The sequence below is a fragment of the Mandrillus leucophaeus genome, unplaced genomic scaffold, assembly GCF_000951045.1.
Source record: "Mandrillus leucophaeus isolate KB7577 unplaced genomic scaffold, Mleu.le_1.0 Scaffold388, whole genome shotgun sequence".
Taxonomy (NCBI): Eukaryota; Metazoa; Chordata; class Mammalia; order Primates; family Cercopithecidae; genus Mandrillus; species Mandrillus leucophaeus.
Genome location: NW_012104120.1, coordinates 1,986,524 through 2,012,378, shown reverse-complemented (window position 1 = coordinate 2,012,378; position 25,855 = coordinate 1,986,524). Strand labels below are relative to the sequence as shown.

The 25,855-nt window shown below is 43.4% G+C and overlaps 1 protein-coding gene across 1 annotated transcript in view; it reads left to right on the top strand.

Moving 5' to 3' along the window:
- The first annotated feature begins 261 nt into the window (after positions 1–261).
- Positions 262–25,855, top strand: part of ARHGAP22 (Rho GTPase activating protein 22) — a 206,275-nt gene continuing 180,681 nt past the window's right edge. Inside the window, exon 1 of the mRNA XM_011990940.1 lies at positions 262–544. Coding sequence (XP_011846330.1) covers positions 493–544 — 52 coding nt within the window. The 5' untranslated portion in view covers positions 262–492. The remainder of the gene's footprint in view (positions 545–25,855) is intronic.

The window sequence follows — 25,855 nt, the reverse complement described above, 5'->3', positions numbered from 1 at the left end:
CATCCTGGAAGTCATGCTGCAAATTTGCAGTGTCCTTTGTACTTATTTCTAAGGCTTTCTGGAAACCCAGCTCCCCTTAAATCCAGGTCAGCTCATGGAAAAAAACCAAATATAGCATCTGATGTGTGCTGAGGGCTTTGCTCACAAAGCCCCTTCTTTCCACTTCTCAATCCTCTGTTCTGAGAAGTGGTTGTCACTATCGTTCCCATTTTACAGATTTGAGGAACTGATACCCCAAGACCCCGTGACTTGCTCAAGGCCATTCCAAGATCCCTAGATGCACTTATGCTTAATGAATTAATTCCTCACAGCAAGGCTTCTTGTTTAAAATCCAAGAAAATACCAGATAAAGGGCATTCTAAATATATTTCTTTTCTATAGATGTGGATCTCCTGTTACTGGAAAACAGGAATTAGCTTGTCTGCTTGAGGATGTGGTTGGTTCTTTATAAAAAGGATACAGAAGAAATTTGCATAGACTGCCAGCTTCATTATGCTGCCGACAGCTTCCAGCAAAAGGAGGACGTTTGCAGCCAGATATTTCAGTAAGAATTTTATTATGTTCTATGTGGGAAATGATTACCTTTGCATTTGACTTCTTGCTTGAGGATGGGGTCCCTGGAGGCTGTCTTGATCTTGTGGCTGAGAGCACCAGGCAGCATCTGTGGTCAGGGTTCTGACCTCCTTCAGCTCCTGGCAATGGCTGATGGCACAACCCCCACCCCTGAACTAATGCAGCTACTCTGTGTCTGCCTGAAAAACAGAGGCTTCAGGGTCCTGGGCTCTAATGACTCAGGGCTCTGATTGCATTCAGAGTCTGTAAGGACCCCTATGTCCAAGGACCGCTGGGGCAGTCGGCAAGTCCTTCACAGGGGAAAGCTGTGTGCAGCTGAAGGCTATTCTGTGTCCCTGCTTGGAAAGGATCCAGCCAAGGGGCTAGTAGAGAAATAGTGAGGACACCTCAGTAATCCTCAGTAAAGTGTCTGGGAAGTAACTATTATACCAAATGGGATGACTGTCTGTTTGCATCCCTCAGTAAAGTAACTGGGAGATAACTGTTAGACCAAGTGGGATGACTGTCTGTTTGGATCACAGGCAGGTGCTGTTTTGGTGGGCTGTGCAGGTGAGGATTGGCTAGGTTATGCATGTGGGTCACAAGCAGGTGCTGGCTGGGTGGGTTGTGAAGGTGCTGGTTGGGTGCGCTCGGCAGGTGAGGATTGGGTGGGTTGTGCAGGTGCTGGCTGGATGGACTATGCAGGTGATGAATTGATGGATTGTGCAGGCACTGACTGGACGAGCCATGCAGGTGAGGATTCGGTGGCTTGTGCAGGTGCTGACTGGGTGGGTTGTGCAGGTGATGGTTGGGTGGGCTCTGCAGATGAGAATTGGGTGGGTTGTGCAGGTGCTAGCTGGGTGGACTATGCAGGTGATGATTGGCTGGGTTGTGCAGGTGCTGGTTGGGTGGGCTCTGCAGGTGAGAATTGGGTGGGTTGTGCAGGTGCTGGCTGGGTGAACTATGCAGGTGATGATTGGCTGGGTTGTGCAGGTGCTGACTGGGTGGGTTGTGCAGGTGCTGGTTGGGTGGGCTCTGCAGGTGAGGATTGGCTGGGTTGTGCAGGTGCTGGCTGGGTGGACTATGCAGGTGCTGACTGGGTGGGTTGTGCAGGTGCTGGTTGGGTGGGCTCTGCAGGTGCTGACTGGGTGGGTTGTGCAGGTGCTGGTTGGGTGGGCTCTGCAGGTGAGGATTGGCTGGGTTGTGCAGGTGCTGGCTGGGTGGACTATGCAGGTGCTGACTGGGTGGGTTGTGCAGGTGCTGGTTGGGTGGGCTCTGCAGGTGCTGACTGGGTGGGCTCTACAGGTGCTGGCTGGGTGGACTATGCAGGTGATGATTGGGTGGGTTGTGAAGATGAAGATTGGCTGGGTTGTGCAGGTGCTGGCTGGGTGGACTATGCAGGTGCTGACTGGGTAGGTTATGCAGGTGCTGGTTGGGTGGGTTGTGCAGGTGCTGACTGGGTGGGTTGTGCAGGTGCTGGTTGGGTGGGCTATGCAGGTGAGGATTGGGAGGGCTATACAGGTGCTGCCTGGGTGGACTATGCAGGTGATGATTGGGTGGGTTGTGCAGGTGCTGGCTACATGGGCTGTGTAGGTGATGGTTGGCAGTTGCTAGTCAGATCACATGCATGACCTGATGGGCTCAGTTATGAGATGTTGCCTGAGCCCCTCCAGGACTGGTAAAGATTGGAAATTCTAGAAGCTAGTGGGTGAAATGCAGTCATGGACCTCAACCTCCACATTAAAATCACCCAAGGTGTGTTTAAAAATCCCCAGGCTCCACCTCCAGAGGTGCAGGTTTAATTGGTCTTGGAAGAATCCAACATATCAGCATATTTTTAAAGTCCCAGGTGATGTAATGTAATGTGCTACCAGGTTCAGGATCCAGCGGACCAAGCCCAGGGTGGGCTCAGATTCCACAAAGCCCCTTTGCTGTGGTCTGAGTAGATATTCATGGGGTGAGGAGTAAAGCTCTGTGTTCATGAAGAACGGAGTGGTCTAGAAGCCAGGACCCCTGGGCTGGCCTCGTGCTGCAGACACTTCTCACACTGTCAACTTCCCTAGATCTCGCTTTCCACAGGAGAAAATAGGGGGTGGGGGAGCAGCTGAGATTAGCCTTTAACTCTCTTCAAGCCTGATACCTAATATCTCCAGTTATTATTTTCCCTGTGCTGGGTTTACTGCATTATATGACTTGTAAGGAACAGTCACTTGCTTTTATAGGAGGTTCCAGCCATCAGATTTCTATGATGAAATAAATTATTCCCCGGATTCATAGCATAGGTACAAATCCTTTGAGAAAGGGACAGAGGACATATTGCATGACATACCTGAACTTAATGAATTTGACTGAATTAATGTCTTTATCAAGATGAAATGTACATAACATGAAATTAACCATTCTGAAGTGTAAAAGTCAGTGGCAATTCATACACTCACAATGTTGTGCAACCACCAGCTCCATTTAATTCCAAAATTTTTCCATCACCTTGTACCTATTAAGAGGTTGCTCCCTCTTCTCCACCCCAGGCAAACACTGATCTGTGTTCTGCCTCCATGGATTTTCCAATTCTGGATTTGTTATGTAAATGGACTCATGCAATATGTTTCCTTTTATGAAGCCTTGTGTCTGGCTTCTTTCACTTAGTATAATTTTTCCAAGGTTCATCCACATTCATTCCTTTTGACACTGGATTAATTTGTAAATGATTCCCTAACCTCGAACACTTTGACAACTCTGTAAAAATGGACTGGCAATGCCATTTCATGACAGGCTCCAGAAAAAAAAAAAAAAAAGTCTCCAGCACAGGGGGAGGGGGCTTCTCCTCCCCATCCTTGGTCTCTTAGTTAGCACCTCTGTGTGTCTCTCTTTCTTCCCTCCACCTGCCACCTCCCAGTGTCTCTCTCTCTCTCTCTCTCTCCCCCACCCCCCCACCCCTTCCTCCCTTCCTCCCTGTGTCTTTCTCAGCTAATGGAGATTATGGAGAAACTTAAGTTTGCTTTTAACTGACATTTTCAGGGATTGAGGGCAAATGAAAGGTTCTTACGGATTAAATTGTACTGCTATGCTTCATTTCTTCACTTTGTCCACAATCTTGCCACATCGAGAACTTACCAGCACTTTCCCTCCAGCAGGAGCCATGGTGAGCCTCTTGACCTCTCACTTGGTGAGTTCTATGCTAAAGGTCTCACCCAGCAGTGAGCAGCACACTCAGCTCCATCACTGTGGGCCTCAGTTCCTCCTAGGGAACTCTCCTGCCAGCAGGACCAGCTGCAGCCTCTTTTCTCTTCAGCTCCCAAGCTTCAGACCACTGGTCTGCCTAGTTGTCTCCCAGGACTGCTGGCTTCTCCCTGTCTGACCCTCCTGGCACTCCCCACCCCAAGGAGCCACTGTGCCTCGGGATCACAGTGGAGAGAAAGACAGCGGCCTCTGCCCATACTCAGCCAGAGTGTCCAAAGAGAAGGAGAAGGCATCTCTGAATCCAACCACTCCTGCAAGTCCCCAAATCCCTGACCTGCACGCTAACGTCAGGACCAAGGCTGGGAGCAGCCTGGGGTAGCGAGGCTCCTTCAAAACCCTCTCCCATGCCTCCCTGACTCTGTGGCTGTCCTCACCTTGGCCTTTCCCAGAGAAGACTCTCTCCCCCACTGCTGGCAGGGATGTAAGGGGACTGTGAGAACCCAGGTAGGGGGGCATGACTGTGTCCTGGGAGAATAGGAGACTCAGAGAGAGGGGCACTGAAGTGGTTGGAATGGGGTAATAAGGGAGGAATGGTAGGTGGATGCTGTATTGAGAAACTTGGACTTGTTCTTGTGAGCCATAGGGAGCTATTGATGGTTATAAGCACAGGACTGATCTGATGAGAATGTTCATAGGAATAATCAATAGGAATAATCACATGGCAGCGCGGCGAGAGGTCAGCTGTCACCTGGATCTTTGCAAAGGATGCTCCCTATTGCTCTTCTTCTTCCCACCCTTGGCCCTTCCATCTCTCCATACTGCACCGAGCAAGACTCTTTGAACCTAAGTCCAATCAGCACTGTCACATCTGTGGGCATCCATGTTGCTCAACACATCCACACAGATGTCCAGGCCACTTACTGCACCTCTGTGGGCTGCCTGCCCTCCCCTGGCACCCGCCTTGCCCATTGAAGGATCTCCTGCCAAGTGCCCCACACTCCCCCACCCCGCTGCCCCTGCTCTGCACCAGCAGTGCCAGCCTCCCTGCTGCTCTGGTGTTTGCATGCTCTGCCCACTCTCTGGATCATTGTTCCCCAGGACAGCCGCCTGGCCTACAGACTCACCTCCTTCAGATTTTTACCCAAAGCTTTTATTAAGGCTTTCTCTGACCACCCGGGTGAGTCTGAATGGGATGAGTTACACAACCACCGGGTCACAGGTCACCTGGGTGAGTTGAGGGGTGGATCCTGCCCTGTCAATCATAGTGACTCAAAGACCCAGGCTGACGCTGCCAGACCAGAGGCCCGAGAAATAGTGAGCTCATGAATGGTCTCACGTCAGCAGTTAAATCCTCAGTCTGGAAGGGACACACATCACACTCCACTCACAACTGTCCCATGCTAATCACTGCCCCAATCACCTGCAAGGGGCCCAGAAAGAGCAGTCCCATCACATCCTGAGGGCCTGGAGGTTTTAATGACCACACTAATTGAAACCCCACCCTGCCTTCCCATACTCCTTTCCCAGTTTTTTTCTTCATAGCGTTGGTTATTATCATATTCTATGTATTTTAACAGCCTTATTGATATGTAAGTTACATGCAATAAAATTCACCCATTCGAGGTTCACAGCTAAATTATTTTAACTACATTCATAGAGTTGTAAAACCATCATCACAATCCAGTTTTAGGGCATTTCCAACACCTCAAGAAATTCCCTCAAGCCCATCTGCAACTAATCCTCCCTCCCAACCCCAGCCCAAGGAAACCATTTATCTGCTTTTTGTCTTCATAAATGTGCCTGTTCTGGGCATTTTCTATAAATGGAAGCATAAGCTGTGTAGTGTGTTGCATTGGGCTTCTTTCATGTACCATAAGGTTTTGAGGGTCATTCATGTTCTCGTGTGAATCAGTAATCAGTGTGTTCCTTTGTGGCTGAGTAATACTCCCTTGTAGGGATACACATTTTGTTTCTCCACTCACCCATTGACGGACTTTTGGATTGTTTTTGGATTGGGTTTATTATGAATGATGCTGCTATTAGCACTCCCATGCATGTGTTTCTGTGAACTCATGCTTTCATTTCTCTTGCTGGGTCATATGGTAGGTTTATGTTTAATTTTTAAGAAACTGTCAAAATGTTTTCTGAAATATCTGTACCATTTTACATTCCCACCATCTTACAATCCCACCTCACACATAAGGGTCCCAATGTTTCCACATCCTCACCAACATTTGCTATTGTTTTATTACAGTCATCCTAGTGGGTGCAAAGTGGCATTTTATTGGGGATTTGATTTGCATTTGCTTAACCATTAATGATGTTGAATGTACTTTCCTGTGCTTATTAGCCATTTGTATGTCTTTTTATTTCTTTTTTTTTTTTTTTTTTTTTTTGATACTGAGTTTTGTTCTTGTCGCCCAGAGTGGAGTGCAATGGCGTGATCTTGGCTCACTGCAACCTCTGCCTCCGGGTTCAAGTAATTCTCCTACCTCAGCCTCCCGAGTAGCTGGGATTACAGGCGCCCATCACCATGCATGGCTAGTTACGGTATTTTTAGTAGAGACGGGGTTCTACCATGTTGGCCAGGCTGGTCTCAAACTCCTGACCTCAGGTGATCCATCCCCCTCGGCCTCCCAAAGTGTTGGGATTACAAGTATAAACCCCCACACCCGGCCTGTTTGTATGTCTTCTTTGGTAACATGCTTATTTAAATTTTTTGCCCATTTTTTAAATCAGCTTATCTGTCTTATTAGAGTTGTAAGAATGTTTACATGTTCTAGATACAAATCTATTATCAGATATATAATTTACCTATATTTTCTCCTAGTCTGTGGCTTGACTTTTAATTTTCTTAATGGTGTACTTAAATTTTAAAGTGCAAAATATCTTAATTTTGTTGAAGTTCAGTTTTTCTATCTTTTCTTTTATGAATCATGCTTTTGATACGGTATCTAAGAGTCCGCCTAACCTAACATCACAAACACTTTCTCCTGTGTTTGTTTCTAGAAGTTGTATAGTTTTAGCATCTACATTTAGAGCTAAGATCCATTTTGAGTTAATTTTTGTATATAGTATGAGGTAAAGTCAAAGGGTTGTTCTGTTGCTTGTTTGTTCGAAGGGTTTTAGTTGTTGTTGTTATTGCTGCTGCAGTTTTGCTTATGGATAGTCAATTGTCCCAATACCATTTGTTAAAAGATTTTCCTTTCCCCACTGAATTGCCCAACCTCCTTTTTGAACTATCAACTAGCCACAAATATTGGGGTTTACTTCTGGATTCTCAATCATATTCTATTGACCTGTAGCCTATCTTTGTGCCTATACCATACTATCTTGATTACTGTAACTTTGGAGAAAATGTAAAAATAGGTAGTCTGTAACTTTATCCTTTTACAAAATTATATTGCCTATTCTGGGCCCTTTGTGTTTTTATATAAAATTTTAAATTAGCATACCAATTTCTCCACCCCATAAAAGCTTTCTGAGATTTTGATAGGAATCACATTGAATTTGTAGATTCATTGGAAGATAATTGCCATCCTGCAATATTGATTCTTTAACTTCATGAAGAAAGAAATGTACTTCTAATTATTTATATCTTCTTTATCTTCTCTCAGAAGTGTTTTATGCATGTCTTCACATCATTGTTAAATTTATTTCTAAATAGTTTATTCTTTTTGATACTATTGTGAATGGTGTTGTTTTCTTAATTTCATTTATGGAGTTTTTGTTGCTGATGTGTGGTGTAGGTATACAATCGGTTTTTGCTATGTCCATCTTGTACCCTGAGACTTTGAAAAACTTATTAGTTCTAGCAGTTTTTTAAATTAGTTATTGTGATAATTTTCCAAATACAGTATCATATCCTCTGCAGATAAAAACAGATTTCCTTCTTCCTTTCCAATCCGGCTTTAAATTTATCTCTGTCTCTCTTTCTCTCCTTCCCTCTCCTGACCCTCTTTTCCCCCTTTTTCTCTCATTGTCTATTGTACTGGATGGAATAATACAGTATATTGTTGACTAGAAGTGAAGAAAGTGGCTATCTCTGCTTTTGTCCTTATTTTAAGGGGAAAGCATTCAGTATTTTCATGGTTACATATGATACTGGTCTCTGGGTTTGTCACAGATACCCTTTAACACATTAACTAATTTCCCTTCTACTCCTAGTTTGTTGAGAGTTGTTGTTTTTTTAAAATCATGAATGGCTATTGGATTTTGTCAGATGCTTTTCTGCATCCATTAGATGATTATATGGGTTTTGTCCTTTATTCTATTTGTATTAGTAAAATATATAGACGTATAATAGATGTACAACATTAATTGATTTTTTCAGGTGTCAATCTAATGTTGCATTCCTGGGATAAATCCCATTGAGTCATGGTGTGTAATCCTTTTTATATCTTGCTGAATTTACTTTGCCAATATTTTCTTGAGCATTTTTATATATGTTAATGAGGGATATTAGCATTGTAGTTTTCTTTTTGTAGGAGGTCTTCGTCTAGCTTTAATATCAAGGTAATACTGGCCTCATAGAATGAGTTGGGAAGTGTTCTCTCCTCATTTTCTGAAAGATATTGTGAAACATTGGTGTTATATCTATTTATATGTCTGTGGCGGGAGGTGGGGGCACATGCACATATATGTATGATTATTTCTGTCTTTGTTGACATAAGGTTGTGCATAGTATTCTTTGATAAGTCTTTTTAATTTCAGTTGAGTTGATATTATGTCCCCTTTTCATTACTGATTTTTTATTCTTGGTCAGTCCAGATAAAAGCTTTTCCATTTTATTAATCTTTTCAACAAGCTAACTTTGGTTTCATGGATTTTCTCTAATGTTTTACTGTTTTCTAGTTCATTGATTTTTTTATTTCATTTTATTTCTCTTTATTATTTCTTTTTCTGCTTGATTTAGATTTAGTTTCTAATTTTTCTAGTTTCTTGATGTGAAAGCTTAGCTTATTGATTTGAGCCTTTATATTCTGATATAAGTGTTTAAAGCTATAGATTTCCTTATAGTGATTTTGCTGTATACCATAAATATTGGCATATTGTTTTTCATTTTCATTCCATTCAAAATATGTTCCAACTTCCCTTCTGATTTCCTGTGTGACATGTGGGTGATTTAGTAGTGTGTTGTTCAAATTCCAAATATTTGAGGGTTTCCAAAATTTCTTTCTATTGTTATTTCTGATTTAATTCCAAGATAGATAATGTACTTTGTATGATTTAAATTTTTAAATTGATCAGGACTTGTTTTATGGCCTACCATAGGTCTCTCCCAGAGAATATTCTAAATGTATTTGAAAATATGTATATTCTGTAGTCATTGTGAGCAGTGCCCTATGTATGTTGACTGGGTCAAATTAGTTGACACTGTTGTTCAAGACTTCTATATAGTTGCTGATATTCAGTCTAGTTGTTCTATCAATTATTGAGATTGGGATCTGGAAATCTTCAACTGTAATTAGTCCTTTGTTTCTCCTTCAATACTGTCTGTTTTTGCTTCATGCATTTTGGGGCTCTTATGTTATCTCCATACATTTATAATTGTTATAGCTTCCTAATACCGTTACTGTTTTTCATTGTTAAATGTTCTTCTTTTTCAGAATGTTTCTTTTTCTTTTTCTTTTTATTTACTTATTTATTTTTTGAGACAGAGTTTTGCTCTTGTTGCCCAGGCTGGAGTGCAATGGCATGATCTCGGCTCACCACAACCTCTGCCTCCCAGGTTCAAGTGATTCTTCTGCTTCAGCCTCCCGTGTAGCTGGGATTATAGGCATGTGCCACCACACTCAGCTAATTTTGTATTTTTAGTAGAGACGAGGTTTCTCCATGTTGTTGAGGCTGGTCTCCAACTCCTGACCTCAGGTAATTCACCTGCCTCAGCCTCCCAAAGTGCTGGGATTACAGGCATGAGCCACCACACCTGGCCTAGAATGTTTCTTTTCTTAATGTCTATTATATCATATATTAACATGACCAGTTCCAGGTGTCTTATGATTACTGCTGTGTGGCATGTATTTTTCTATTCTTTTTCTTTTAACCAGTTTGTGTCTTTGAATCTGTAATGTGTCTTTTATAGACAACATACAAAGATGGTCTTTGTATTTTGATTGAGGTATTTAGACCATTCACATTTCATATAATTATTGATAAGTTTGAATTTACATTTGCCATTTTATAATCTGTTTTCTGTATGTCTTCTCTTTTTTGTTCCTGTTTTTCTTTTACCATCTTTTGTGTGAGATAGATATTTTCTAGTATACCATTTTAATTTTTCTATTTTTTACTGTATTTTTGTGTCATCTTAGTGTTTGCTATTGAGATTACAATATGCATTTTACCTTAATCTACTTCAGATTAATAATTCCAGTAAAATGTAGAAACTTTTGCTCCAAGACAGCTCCATTTTATCCATTTTCCTTTGTGCTATTATTGTTTTGGGCTTATCATATATAATATTTATAACACTTATTTATATATGATAAGCCCAAAAATACACTGTTATAACTATGGCTTTATACATACTATGTCTTTAAAAGATGTTAAAAGGAAAAATAAATTTATAGGACCTTCAGATTAACCCACATGTTTTTCATTTATTCCTATAGATTCAAGTTACTGCATAGTGAAACTCCTCTCAGCTTAAAAAATTTCCTTTAATGTCTTATAACATAGATCAACTAGCAAGGAACCTCTGTCTTTGTTTTTCTGGAAATATCTTTATTTTGCCTTCATTTTGAAGGATGTATTTTTTGATATAGAATTTTTAGTTAACAGTTTGTATTTTTCTTTCAGCACTTTGAATATGTCCTCCCACTTCTGGCCTTCACTGTTTCAGATGAGAAGGCAACTGTTAATTGTGTCAGTACTCCCTTTCATGCAACAAGACATTTTTCTTTTGCTGCTTCAAGATTTTCTCTTTGACTTTCAAGAGTTTGTCCTAATGTGCTGAGGTGTAGATCTCTTGTATTTATCCTACTTGGGATTCTTTGAGATAATTATACATGAAAATAATGTTTTTCATCAAATTTAGGAAGTTGTCAGTAATTATCTTTTTCAAATAGTTTTCCTGTCTTTTTCTCCTTTGTCTCCTTCTGTGTGGGACTTGCATTACACATATGTTGGCATGCTTTATGTTGCTTTACAGGTCTCTGAAAGTATTTTCTTTGTGCTTCAATTTTTTAAATTGTTTTGTGTTCTTCAAGTTCGCTAATTTCTATAGCTCTGTCTTTACATTCACCTGTTCTTTCTTCTCCTGCCTCAAATCTTCTGATGAGCTCCTTCAGCAAATTTTTATTTTAGTTATTGAATGTTCAATTCAAGAATTTCCGTTTGCTTTTAAACATTTCCTGTCTCATTGAAATTCTCTATGTATTGATTTATTATTGTCCTATGTCCCCGTAATTCTTTAATCATGTTTCTTTAAGTTTTTTTAAAACATATTTACAGTAGCTATTTCAAAGTCTGCTAAATCCAAAATCTGGCAATACTCAAAGAGTTAGTTTCAACTGACTTTTTTTTTTTTTTACATATGAGTCACACTTTTCCTTTGTACTTCTCTTTTGTTTTTTGGTTGTTAGAAATTGGGCATTTTAACGCTGAATTCTGATTTTCTCACATGATTAATGTTGTTGTTAAATTGTTCATTTGTTTAATAACTTGCCTGGCCTAAATCTGTGAAATCTGTCTCCCTCACAGAACATAGCAACTAATATCTGTTATATTTGCCTTTATTCTTGCTTGTACCTTTAAACCTGCCTTCCTAGGGGTCACTCTTGTTTCTGTGTAATTTAGTAATCAGCCAATGATGAGACAGATGTCATATACAAACCATAAGCCAGTAAACCCTCTATTTTCTGCCAACAGATCTGTGCATGGGTAGGGAAATATTCTCAAAGTTCATATATAACATTTATAACACTTATTTATATATGATAAGCCCAAAAATATACTGTTATAGCTTTATACATACTATGTCTTTAAAGATGTTAAAAGGAAAAATATATTTATCGAAACTTCTTATTAACCCACATGTTTTTCATTTATTCCTATAGATTCAAGTTACTGCATAGTGAAATTCCATTCAGCTTAATGGAATTTTAGGTTGTTTTCAAGACTGCCTTGGTTTTTACTTTTTGTTGAACCTTTCATGTCACCTCTGCACATGCCCTCGGCCTTAGAGTTGGCAAGAATGTGTGGATACTTTGAGCCATCTTTGGTCTCCACTGCACATGCATACAGTCCAAGCCAGGAATATATTTGCCCCAACCTTGACTGCAACCTCAGACTAATTGAGCATTGGTCCTCCCCATTCACTAGCTGCCAATATTGTCAGTTCTACTGACAATCATAATTGAATAAGCAACTTTGGACTGCATCAGCAAAATTGCTACTCCCTATGACAATGCCCCACTCTGACAGAACCTCTGTGAGGACTGAGCTTAGAAAAGTGGGATAGGAATTGCCCTAACAAACAGTACAACAGTGCAAAGCAGACTTGTTCTGTTCTTACTCAAAGTTTAGCAGTTTTTCAGGCATAAGCGCTTTTCTGATTGTTGCATGTCTTTGGTCAATTTCCAGAGTACAGAAATGGTTGTTTTTATCAGTTTTTTCAAGCTTTACAGTTGTGTTTTGGGGAGAGAATTTGCTGACTTCATCATTTAGCCATAGCTGGAAGTCCTGCCTTTTACTTTTTTATTTCAAGTTTCCCATACCCCCTTTCTTATTAGGATATAGGCATGATCTTGCAGGCATTATTGCCACTATCCCTTTGCTCATTATTTAAGCACCACTAGAATTAGGAGGGGAAGGGGAAGGTTAAAGTTAGAGCTCTTTTGCACAGTGCCTAGGATTATGACTGGCACATAATATATGTTTAATAGTTGTTTGTGAATAATTATTCATAAAATGAATAAATAGCATGGAAGTGGGACTAATGGTGGTCAGGTGACCTTCCTGAGGGCTTCAGTAAGTAAGAATATAGAGGGAAAAAGAGGTTCAAGAGATACTGGGAAGAAAAATGGATAACACTTGACAGTACTGGGCAGGGGAGTACTGTCAGTACTGGACAGCACTGGACAGTACACTCAGGTGTCTGGGGTTTCTAGCTGGGTAATGGGATGATTAGTTTTGGTGGTACAAGGTAATCCTGCAGAAGCCAGGGCCCTTCATCATTAAGCTAAACACACACACACACACACCACACACACACACACACACACACCACACACACACACACACCCCCTGGTCCGGGAGTTGAAGAAGTTGCCCAAGGCTTCATGGGAAGGTGGAACAATGGCAGGCCCAGCTGCTGCTTCACACTGATGAGGTGAATTCACTGATCGGCAGCAATGTATGTCCCCCAAATCCCCCCAGGAATCTCCCTGTGGCACAGACTTATAGGAAAGATACACAAAAGGGAATCCTGGGAAGTGTAATTCAGCATAACCAAGTTGCATTACGAAGCAGCTACAAGACCTCATTCTGCAGTTTCTATTACGGGAAAACAATGGAAGATTGGAAGCCATTCTAAGATTCTAAGGGAATGGCCCTAGGAGGGGTAGTGGATGGGCAGAGGGAGAAGAGACCAGAGCAGGGAGAGCAACTAGTCAGGAGACTACTTAAGCAGTCCAAGGAAAGCTTATGAGAATATAGGCCAAAAGAGTGGTAGTAGAAACATAACAGAGTCTAAGAAGATGGAATGCACAAGTGGCTGGCAGCATGTGGAAAAGGGGGAGAAAGAAGGTAAGTTGAGGCCAGTCTACTGGCTTTGGCAGTGAGGAGGATGGAGACATCTTGTTGGGAGGGGAATGTAAGTGAAGGGATAGGTGAAGTGAGGATACTTTGTGCCTTTTCTTATTAACCTTTCCAGCAGGTTATCTCTTCTTTTCATCCCGTCTCACTGACCCCAGCACCATCCATTCACCCATTCATCCACCATTCATCCATCCACCCATCTACTCATACACCATCCATCTATCCATCTATCTATCCATCTATTCACCCATTTGCCATCCATCCATTCACCCACCCATCCACCATTTATCCATCCATCTACCCATCTATCCATCCATTTACCCATTCATCCATCCATTTATACATCCACCAGTCATTCATCTACCCATCTCTTTACCATCCATCCATCTAGCCACCCATCTACCATCCATCCATCTACCTAAAAATCCACCCATTCACCCACCCATCCACCCACTCATTCACCATTCATCCATTTGCTATTCATCCCCCACTCATTCATTCACCATCCATCCATCCATCTGTATACATGTGTCCCCTGTCAGCTGTCTCTGGACAACAGCTCTGTGAGTGACGAATGACACCTATTGCATGGCCTCACACAAGCAATAATTCATGGATCCTTTCTACCCCTTGTCCCCCACCTCAACACAATAGTTGGAGCCTGTCTCCATCTGCAGCTTCAGAACTATGGATGCCCAGGGCAGTAAACTCTCAGTGGCATTTATCTAAAGGCCTGGTTGGCTTCTGGGGAGATCAGCTTCTCAGAGACTGGCCTGGCAGAGATAGCAGCAATGTGTATGCAGGTAGCTTTTCTGATTGTTCCAACAACCCACTCTGGCCCTTCACACTGGAGCTCTCAGAATGAAGCTAAAGTCCTGGCCATCACGAGGAAGCCTCTCAGACTCCAGCCCTCCCTGATATGTCTTCTGCCCACCCCAGTGTACTATTCCAACTTGTTACCTTTTACTTTCATATCCTGATTCTACAAATGGCTCTGCTTCCTGGAGCCTTTGTTCTGTCCCTTCTGACTTCCCTCCCAGCACTCTGGGTTTTGCATGCCAGTCAACGTCTGGGCTTTGCCTGCCCACTTCGTGGCCTCTTTGTGGTTACTTCAAGTGAGAACTCCTCGCTGGTCTCCCACTGTCCTACCAGTGATGACTACAGCAATGGGTCTTGAGCTGGTACTGTTTGCCAGCAGTCATGGCTCTAAAGCTTGGACACACATAACACGTGTAGAGATATAGCCCCTTCTTCCTAGGAGATCTTGGTCCGCAAAAGGGCAGGGCTCTGGTGCAGGGGATACAAGAAGCAGCCAGAAACAGGAGGATCCTGATGCAACCCAGGGGTTCAAGGCAGGGTCCCAGAGCAGGGAGAATCCCTGTTGGCTATTGGAGCCTGGGCAGGAGCAGCCCAGTGGGCAGAATCAAGCAGACATTCCTGGAAGAGGACCAGGGCCATGCCACAAGCTCTAAGGGCTCCATTCCGCTCACCCCAGTCTCCTTGCACAAGCACCAAGCATGGGACACAGGCACACAGAGAGCATGGACACAGGGCTGGGCTGGAAAGACCCAGACACCCCGAATGTCTCCTTTATGCAGTGTCCCCACAGCTAACATGCCTTTATTGACAGCCACTGGAGAAATGCTGAAGCTGTACAGGGCAGAGGAAGAGGGAGCAGCTGTGTCATTAACCCCTTAGCCCCCATTCCTCTCCAGGATGCTCACCTGCACCTGACAGCACAGGACCCCTGGGAAATGAGTCTGAAGATGGAGATTTTCCTTCTTCTTTCTTTAATAAAAAGAGATAGAGTAAGGACCTGATACTACCACCAGACTAAAAATAATAATAAATAACAGCATTGAGATCACCTTGCACAGTTTACAACTCTCTTCAATATCCACAAGGGTGATGTCATTTAATTCCTGTAGACAGCTTGCAAGATATTAATGTTTCCATTTTACAGAGGAGAAAACTGAAGTTCAAAGGTGCAGTCCTTCCATCTTGCTTCCCCAGCCAGGAAGTGGTTTAAGTTTATGTTGTCCAATAGCAGAGCCTAAGACAAGGGCTTGGGTGCAGGTGGTTCACTGGGGAGGTGATGTCAGGAAGCAGGACTGATGGGGCAAAGAGTGACACCGGGAAGGAGGGGAGGCCAGTGTGAGGGGCATAATGAAGGTTGTTGCTGTCCCAAGACTCACTTCCACAGGGAAGAGTGCAGACTCACCTGCCGTGAGCCTGGAAGGTGAGAGGGTAGGGCTTACCCAGCCCCCTTTTTCCCTTGGCTGAGGGCCACCCCAGGGGCGTGGACACCCAGCCCTTCTGGACTGCATTTGTTTGTCCAGGGCTCCAAGGTCCCTGTGGCTTCAGAGAAAGTCCAGGCCTGAGAGCCTGGAGTGGGAAGCCATCAGTGGGCTCACCCAAGAGGGGATGTTTCACCACAGCCGTGGCTGAACTTAGAGCTGGCCAAGGGACTGGGATAAGTTACGGGGCACCCAAAGCTGTGCTGCAAGTTATGACCTAAACCCCAGGCATTTTTCTCTTGCCAACCTTGGAGGAGTATGAAACTAGTCATGCCTGGGGAGACAGGGAGTTGGGGTCCAGGGAAACACAAGGCCCAGTGCGGAAGTGGGGGTGGGGGCAACAAGAGACAGAGAGACCCAGAAACAAGGTGAAGTGCTTCATTCATGGTGGACTCAGAAGGAGTCCTGCCTCCAAAAGCCTCCCATGGGTGCTGGAATTCCCTTGTTCACACTAAGGAAGAGGGAGGGCAGGTACATGAGTCTGCTTGGGCTGCCATGACAAAGTACCTCGGGCCACGGGGCTTTCACAACACACATGTATTTCTCCCCATTTTGGAGGCTGGAAGTCTAAGATCAATGTGTCAGCAAGCTTCTTTCTCCTCTCTCCTTGGCTTGTAAATATCACCTTCTCCTTCTGTTTTCACATAGTCAGTGTCTGTGTCCTTATCTCCTCTGCTTATAAGAACTTCAGTCATATTGGACTAGGGCCCACCCTAATGGCCTCATTTTAACTTAATCACTCATTTTAACTTTGATCTTTAGAGGCCCTATCTCCAAATACAGCCACTTTCCGTATGGGGCAGTGGGGGTTAGGCTTCAGCATGAACTGGGGTGGGGGGACACGATTCAGCCCTCTTGCTTTCCTGGGCTCAGAACTGTCAGCCCTGAGAAGCAGAGGAGAGTCTATTCCAAGGAATAGGCTGGGCAGAGCCTCAGAGAGTGTCTAGACAGATGCTCTGCCAGCCACACTGCCCTCCAGGGAGCCAAGCGGAAGCCCAGGCTCACCCACCCCCAGCCACAGAACCAAATAAGGGCTGAGTCAGCGGCTCTTCTTAGAGACCCAGTTTCCTACAATGTTTTCTGTTTCTGCACATCTGGGAGAAATGATTTGACTCTAGGAATAGTTGTGAAATGGGCAAACCACAGTGCAGGCTCACCGCCCCCTGCACCCAGCAGCTTATCCTGTCCTATGGCCCAGCTCTGTGAGGGCAGAGAACTTTTCCCTGTTGGCTAGATCAGGAAGCAGAAGATCTGAAGTTTACTGACTTGCCAAAGGCTCACAGCTAGTTAGTGGCAGACAGGACTTAACCCAGATCTGAGCTGACCCACCTTTAGTGCTCATTCATAGCAGAACCTCTGCTTTTAGGGACACTGATGGCAGCTTTTGGCTGCTGCCATCAAATCCGCCATCCAAATCTGAATGTACCCATTCAGCTACCCATGATACTACTGAGCTACTGGTGCAAACTGGCTTCTCTCAACAGGTGAGCTGGCTGGCAGGTAACACCTCCTATCAGTTACCATAGAAACAAGCATGGGAGGAAGCAGCATCCTGGTGGCCAGGAAGAAGATGAGGGAGAACATAGGGCATAGATGCCCATGGTGTCAACTCTGACACCTGCCCTGGAGACTTCCAGGAGTCAGGGCATCCTGCAGCCAGCTTGGCCCAGTGATGAGTTGGGAAAGGCTCTCCCTCCTCCCATGCCAGTCCTCGGCTCCTGTGGAATGACCCTGTCCCTATTAATGTGCCCATCTCCTACTGCAGATGGATATAAACAGAGATTTTCTTGTGGAAAGTCCACAGGGAAAGCCAGCCCTCCCTCCCTGCTGCTGGCATCATTTTCCCACAAAATGTAAAAACAGTCTAGAGAAAGCCAGGCCTGGGTGTGGATCCAGGTTCTACCATCTGCTTACTCTGTGCCCTTACTCAAGTGATATAATCTCTCTGCTTCAGTTCCTCATTGTAAAAGTGAGACCACAATAGGCCATATCTCACAATACTGTAATAAGGATTACACGTCTAATTAAAAGCAGAGAGTTCAAGGAAAGGCACAGGGTAAACCCTGAATAAGAGGGAACTCCCTTCCAGACAAACAATCAGATGCCACCGTTAATCTCTGGCTGAGAATTGTTTCCTTTGGGAATTTTTTGAAAACCAAGTCGTATGATGGAGACTGGACACAGGGACCCTATATTTGAAGCTTTCTCCCAGTTTTACTTCTCTAGCATGCAGTCAGTGCAAACCTCAGACCTGGGAGTCTCAGAAGAAGGTAGACTATCTGCAGAAATGAGAGCTGACTGGGGCCATTAAAGGTGGACAGGCCTGGGAAATGATCTCAAAAGTTTCCTAAGGGTTGATAGTTTATTCAATCACCCAGCAAACATGAGTTGTGCCAGGCACTGCTCTGGGCACTGGAATATAGCAGGCAACACAATTGGCAAAAACCCTTACCTTCCAGAGCTCATGCTCATATCATCCAATGGAAAGGCCTGAGGGAACTGTCCACTGATGTGTTCCATGTGGGTCATAGGCCTCTAGCAGGTGACTCAGGATCTTCCAGGGGTAGATGAAGGAAAAGAATAGTCAGTATTGTGCAGAGTAATGAAAATGGAAAGACTCCGGCTTCTGGTTTCATCTCTGACATGTGAAAACTTAGACAATTTCACTCTCATTCTTACAACAAGGAAAAAGCTGAGCAAACTTAAAATCAATGATTTGGCTCTGGCATCTGGAGACACAGCAAATATTAAAGACAGCACAGCTCCTAGCCAGGGTGGTTTTGGGAACACCCCCCAATTTGCAGTTGGTGTTGGAAGTGAGGCTGGTCTTGTGAAGGACTGTGTGCCCTCTAAACTTGGAGTTGGCCAGCTCCAGGCAGTGACAGACAACAAACCACCGACCTAAGTAGGATAAAAACAAAAAATGTACACATTTTAGGCATATCACATTAAAAATGCAGAAAACAAAAGAGAAAATCTTGAAAGAAGCTAGGGGTATGGGGACCACCTTTCCTTTAGAGGAACAAGGCTAGGAATTACATCAGACTTCACAACAGAAGCCACGCAAGCAAGGAGAGAGTGAAGTGAAATATTTCAACTGTTGAAATAAAAATATGTTGAATAGTTCATGTATTAAAAGTTGCAATAAAACTCCCCACCAATATAGGATTGCATACCCACTGAAATTTTTCTTCAAAAGTGAAGGTTAATAGAAAGGAATGAAATAATGTCTTTTGCAGCAACTTGGATGGAGCTGGAGGCCATTATTCTAAGTGAAGTAACTCAGGAATGGAAAAGCAAATATCATATGTTCTCACTTGTAAGTAGGAGCTAAGTTATGAGGACGCAAAGGCATAAGAATTATATAATGGACTCTGAGGCTTCATGGGGAAGGTTGGGAGGAGTCTGAGGAACAAAAGAGTACATATTGGGTACAGTGTACACTGCTCGAGTGATAGGTGCACTAAAATCTCAGAATTCATCACTATAGAATTCATCCATGTAACCAAAACCACCTGTACCCCAAAACTATTGAAATAGAAAAATAATTTTCATTGTAAAAAAGAAGTGAGACTAAATACTTTCCCAGACAAACAAAAGCCAAGGGTATTCATTGCTTGTCCTACAAGAAACGTTAAAAGAAAGAAAATGATGGGTAAGAAACTCACATCTACATAAAGAAAGAGCATCAGAGAAGGAATAAATGAAAATAAAACAAAGTCTTCATTTTTCTCATTCTTAATTGATCTAATAGGTAATTGTTTGTCCAAGTAACAATAGCAACAATGTGTTGGTGATTATAATAGGTAGATAGCCAAAGCGAATGTCAGTAATATTATAAGGAACAGGAGGGAGGAACTGGGAATACTGATAAAAGGAACCTGTACTATTTTTTAAGCAGTAGTGTTATTTAAGAATGGACTAAGATTAGCTGTAAATATATATTGCAAAATCTAGGGCAACAAGAAAATATTTTTTAAGAAGTATAATTGATATCCCAAGGAGAAATATATCATTTTAATTGGCTTATAACTATTAAAGAAGTTAAATAAATAACAATTTTCCAACAAAGTAAGCACTAGTTCTCAAGTGGTTTGACTGGTGTATTCTACCAAACACTTAAGGAAGAAATTAGATAAATTCTCCACAGTATCTTCCAGAATATAAAACTGGAGGGAACACTTTCTAACTCATTCTGTCAGGCTAACAGCACCCTAGTACCCAAACCAGATAAAGACAAGAAAGAAAAGCTACATCAGTATCTTTTATGATTATAGATGTAAAAGTCCTTAGTGAAATATTGGCAAATTGAATCCAATAATGTACAAAAAGAATTATATACCACAACCAAGTGGAGTTTATTCCAGATATGGAAGACTGATTGAACACTCAAAAAACTATCATGTGGTAGTTAATATGTGATAAACAATGTGGTAACCCACCACATCAACAGGCTAAAGAGGAAAAATCACATGATCATATGAATTAATGCAGAAAAAACATTTGACAAAATCTAACACTCATTCATGATAAAAACTTTCAGCAAACTAGAAATAGAGGGAACTTCCTCAACTTGATAAAGAACATCCACAAAAACCGTACAGCAAAATTTATACTTAATTGTGAGAAACCAGATGTTCTCCCTCTATGTTCGGAGCAAGACAAGGATGTCTCCTTTCACCGCTCTTATTCAACATTGTACTGGAAGTCCTAGCAAATGCAGTAAGACAAGAGAAGGAAACCATATATATACAGAATGCAGGAAAAAATAAAATTGCCTTTTTTCACAGAAGACAGGATTGTCTATGCAGAAAATTCCACAAAATTCATGGAAAAAAAGTCTTGCAACTTGTAAGTGATTATAGCAAGTCACAGGATATAAGGTTAATATCCAAAATCAATGCCTTTTTTATACCAACAATGAACAGCTGGAATTTGAAAATAAAAGCACAATACCATTTACATTAGCACAAAAATGAAATACCTATAAATCTAACAAAATATGTACATGATCTCTATGCAGAAAAGTATAAAACTCTGATTAATGAAATCTAAGAAAATCAAAATAAATGGAGAGACGTTCCACTTTCATGGATTGGAAGATTCAGTATTGTTAAGATGTCACTTCCAGGCTGGGCACGGTGGCTCACGCCTGTAATTTCAATACTTTGGGAGGCCGAGACAGGTGGATCACGAGGTCAAGAGATTGAGACTATCCTGGCCAACATGGTGAAGCCCCATCTCTATTAAAAATACAAAAATTAGCTGAGCGTGGTGGCAGGCACCTGTAGTCCCAGCTACTCAGGAGGCTGAGGCAGGAGAATTACTTGAACCTGGGAGGCGGAGATTGCAGTGAGCTAAGATTGCGCCACTGCACTCCAGCCTAGTGACAGAGCAAGACTCCGTCAAAAAAAAAAGTAACTTCTTTCTAACTTGGTATATAGACTCAGTACAATCCCAATCAAACTCCTAGCAAGCTATTTTGTGCTTTTCCATACACCAGCAATGAACAATTGAAAGTTGAAATCAATTTTTTTAATCTGTCATTTAAAATAGCACCAAAAGAATGAAATATTTACTTATAAAACTAACAAAACAGGCATAGGATCTATTGCAGAAAACCACAAAACATTGATGGAAAAAAAATCAGAGATTGAAATAGAGAGCTATTCTGTGTTTGTGGATTGGAAGACTCCATATTATTTAAATGTCAATTATTCCCAAATTTATCTATATAGATTCAGTTAATTCTCAATCAAAATCCTAGCAAGCATTGGCACACTGATTCTAAAATTTACATGGAAAGGCAAAAAATCTAGAATAACCAACACAGAAATGAAGGAATCACACAGCCTAAATTCAAGACTTACACTAAAATTACAGTTAAAAAAACAGGGTGATATGAGCAAAAGGATAGACACATGAAAGAATGGAATCAAATAGAGAAACAGGAATAGACCCACACAATTGTAGCTAACTGACCTTTGATAAGAAGTCAAGGTAATTCAATGGAGAAAGGATAGGCCTTACACCTTTTACAAAAATCAACTCGAAATGGATGGTAGACCTAAATACAAATATACAAAATATGAAGTTTCTAGAAGAAAACAGGAGAAAATCTAGATGACCTTGTGATTGACACCCATGGAGAGGGCAGGAAGCAGGAATGAGCAAAAGGCGAAATCAGACTGCAATGCAGGCACAACAGCAGCCTCAGTGGACTCCATACTTAGCTCTGAGGGTCAGCTGGGCTTTTCGGGCTGTCCTAAGTTGAGGCAAGAAGGCCAGGCCTCTATACCCCCAAAATGACCAGCCAGTGGTGGTGGCTGGCCCTGGTAAGGGAGTATGTCTCTGAGAAATTCCCAGTGGAGGCAAAGGCTGAAAGGGCTGGGTGTTAGCTGCTGGGAGCTAGTCCTGGGACATCTGGGTAGCACAACAGAGCCCATTCCAGGTATCTCTAGATTTTTACTGTTACACATAATGCTGTGAATACACCTTTCCCTGCAAGATAAACTCCAAGGAGCAGACACATGGATCAGGGGTGTGCACTGTGTTCCTCCCTTAGTCACGGCCGTGGCCACCACTGCATCTTGAGGGTGGTGGCCTCTCTCAGCTCGGACTCCCCAGGTTGGTGGATGGGAAGGCAAGCTTTGCTCCCCTTACTGCAAGATATGTCACTGTGGCCCCATGTCCTATCTGCACCGAATTTGATGACTCCAAGGGGCCACCTGGGGAATGGGAAGAGGTTTACATCCATTTTGTGATGAAATCCTATTGCTTTAATATACTTTGACTATATTGTCAAGGGCATGACTCAATAACTTTCAAAAAGTTCATATGCTTTAAATTTGCTAACAGGAGTCACCAGATGGAATCAGATGCCTTGAAAGCAGACTTCTGGACCTATGGAGTGGTTTGGGGCCTTGAGGTGGTAGGGTAGAGCCAAAGCCAACAGAACAGGCAGTCAAATCCATCATGCAAGTGCCTTATGGTGGACATCTGTGCCCACATCCTTGCTATGGAAACAGACAGGGGCCACCTGGTGTTACTCAACCCAGCAGGCTTAGCCATCTGCTAGCCAGTGACCTTGCACACACTGGCTCTGAGTCTCACTTTTCTCTTAAAACAAGAATTAACAAGACATCTTTGGGTGGCCATGTGTGTAAATCAAGATATTGGGGCCTGGGGTGTGGTAGATGCTCAGCAAATGGTAACTGCTAAAACAAGGACTGTAACACCTGTACTAATGGTAGACCTGCCACCGGGCACAGCATGCTCCTGGCCACATCAGGGCTGGTTCTGAGACTGCGTGAGTGCAGAACTGGAAAGCAGGGCCGTCTTGAACAGAGGGTGGCTGGTCAGGCACCCTGAGGACTCCCAAGATAGACTCACTCACCCACTGCAAGGAAGAGAAGGAGGCCAGATGTCTGTCCCTGTGATGCCAGCTTGGCCATTGCCCTCCTTTCTTTGAGTCCCAGAGAACTGTATTAATATGTTTTACTTGGGACTGATTCTTCAGGCAACTCTTGTGCAGGGTAAGGAACCGAAGTATAGACAGTAACTTTCTACAAATGACAAAGATGCCTCTTCCTCTGGGCTGAGCCAGCCTCACACCAGACCCCGTAGCGTGTCCAGCAGAGCACCTGGTGGCCCGAATGGAGTGCCCACGTACCTCAGCCAGCCACACCGGAGGCCGGGCCCAAAGTGCCCCTCACCCGGGGCCCTTTACAATGCATGCCTCACATTATCAGTTGGGATCTTTCATAACGCCCTTGGAATATCAGAGGAGACTGAAATTCAAAATTAAAAACTTGACCAGAGGAGCAAGATGCTGTGGGCATGAGCCCAAGCTTCCCAGTGACCTGCCCTGGGCAACCCTGTGTCCCCACTCAGCGTGGAGCACTAGCTCTCTCCCAAACCCTGTCCTGGCTGCTAGCCCAGATGGGAATGGGACAGGCCCTGCCTGCCATGCCTTGGACCTAGAGTGAGGACAGACATCCTCGGACACCTGTCTTGCCCTCTCTGATTCTCCAATACCAGCTGGGTGTCCAACAGTTCAATTCAATTCAATTCAATTCAATTCAATTCAATTCAATTCAATTCAATTCAATTCAATTCAATTCAATTCAAGTCTGACATTAGCTCTCCAGAGCTAGTGCAGACCACACTGGTTAGGGCTCCGTCCCACAGGACCTCCCCCACTTCAGACGCAAATAGGTGCCCAGGCCATCCACACTCCGTCCTACTTGGCTGTGCATTAATAGATTCCCGCAACCCCTCCTCAGGTTTGATAATTCACTAGAATGACTCAGAAAACTCAGGAAAACACTTTACTGACATTTGCAGGTTAATGATAATGAACGCAACTCAGGACAGCCTGCTGCAGGAAATGCATTGGGCCAGGGAAGAGGGAGGGGCATGGAGCTTCCACTCTTCCTGCACACCCTGCTCCCAGAATCTCCATGTGTTCACCAACCCGGAAGCTCCCTGAACCCCATCATTTAGGGGTTTTTATGAAGGCTTCATTATGTAGGCAGGATTAATCAAATCATTGGTCATTGGTGATTGGAGTCAATCTCCAGCTCCTCTCTCCTTCCTGGAGGTCAAGGATAGGGCTGAAACTTGTAGCCCTCTAATCACATGGCTGGCTCCCCACCATGCCCAACCGGCTCCCACTCTCCCACAGTCACCTCCTTAACCTTGCCTCAGGTGCCTTTGAAAGGGGCTTGCTCTGAATTATCAAAAATGCTCCCCTCACTTCTGTCACTCAGGAAACTCCCAGGGTTTTAGGAGCTCTGTGCCTGGTACAAATATCAAATATCTATTTCCCATTGTACCACACCCTCCACGTGAGTGTCCTGGGGACGGGGGGTCTGTCTCTTGAGAGGGCACCTTCCACAGGGCTGGATATTGGGCTTCATGCAGCGTTGGTTGTCAGCAAATGTGCATGGAGGGAAAGGGTTGAGTATCTGCCAGGATATTCAGGAAGTTCCGAACGTGCCATGGGTTTGGAACAGCAGCCAGGGCTTCAATTCTGAAGGCAAATGCTTAACAAATATCAATGTAGCACCTCCTAGCAGCCACATTAATAGCCTACTGGATTTCAGAACCATCTAGAAGCTCCATCTGTTTTTCACAGGTTTTCACAAAGACACTGAGGGGTAGATGTCCTTAGTCCTGATGGGGTCCCCAAGATTGAGACCCTGGGGGCATCAGAATTCACACTCAGCCTGTTTGTTGACAACACCCCTTCAGTTTCCATGCTGGGCTCCTGGTCTGAAATCAGGACAAGAAAAAGACAAAACCAAGAAAGCCTCCTAGGTGACTCTCTCTTATAATTGGATCTGATTTAGCGGGGCATAGGGTTAGCTATTGCAGTGTAAGAAACCAGCATAATATCAGGACATCAAATAGTATGCTAGTATCCACGTTGCTGGGGCAAAAATGGGATTGATGGGACCACATGTCTCTCATGGAGACTTTTACAGTCAATCTACCAAAGGAGGGACATGGCTGCTTTTGAGAACTGGAAACTCATTTGCCCAGGTCTCTCCTGGGACTAGAAATGCTGGTAGTGGGCTGAGCATTTGGGGAAGCAGTTTCTGTTCTAGGTGGCAATGGTGTCATAGGGCTACATGCTGTGCACATGTAAACACACTCCTTTGCTTGGGTCCCAGGATGGCTGGGTGTGGATAGGTATGGAGCAGAGATCATCCCTGGAAGCCTGGAAGCTGAGGCACATTCAGATCTTCCCTCCTCTGAGTTTGATCTGAGCCAGAAGAAAAGCCCAGCAAAGCAGGGGTGTGTGTGTGTGTGTGTGTGTGTGTGTGTGTGTGTGTGTGTGTGTACATTGTAGGAAGGCCCTTCCTTTGCAAAAAGGTGCAACGTGAGCACCATCTGTCTAGTTCCTGCTAGGATCAGACATCCTTAAACAGAAGAGAAGTGCTTCAGGGTGAAAATGCAAAATAACAGCACAGGAAGGCATGGCTCTTAACTTGAGTGTATTGCAAATATCAAGCACATGTTTTTGGGGTTTTTTTATTTTTATTATACTTTAAGTTCTA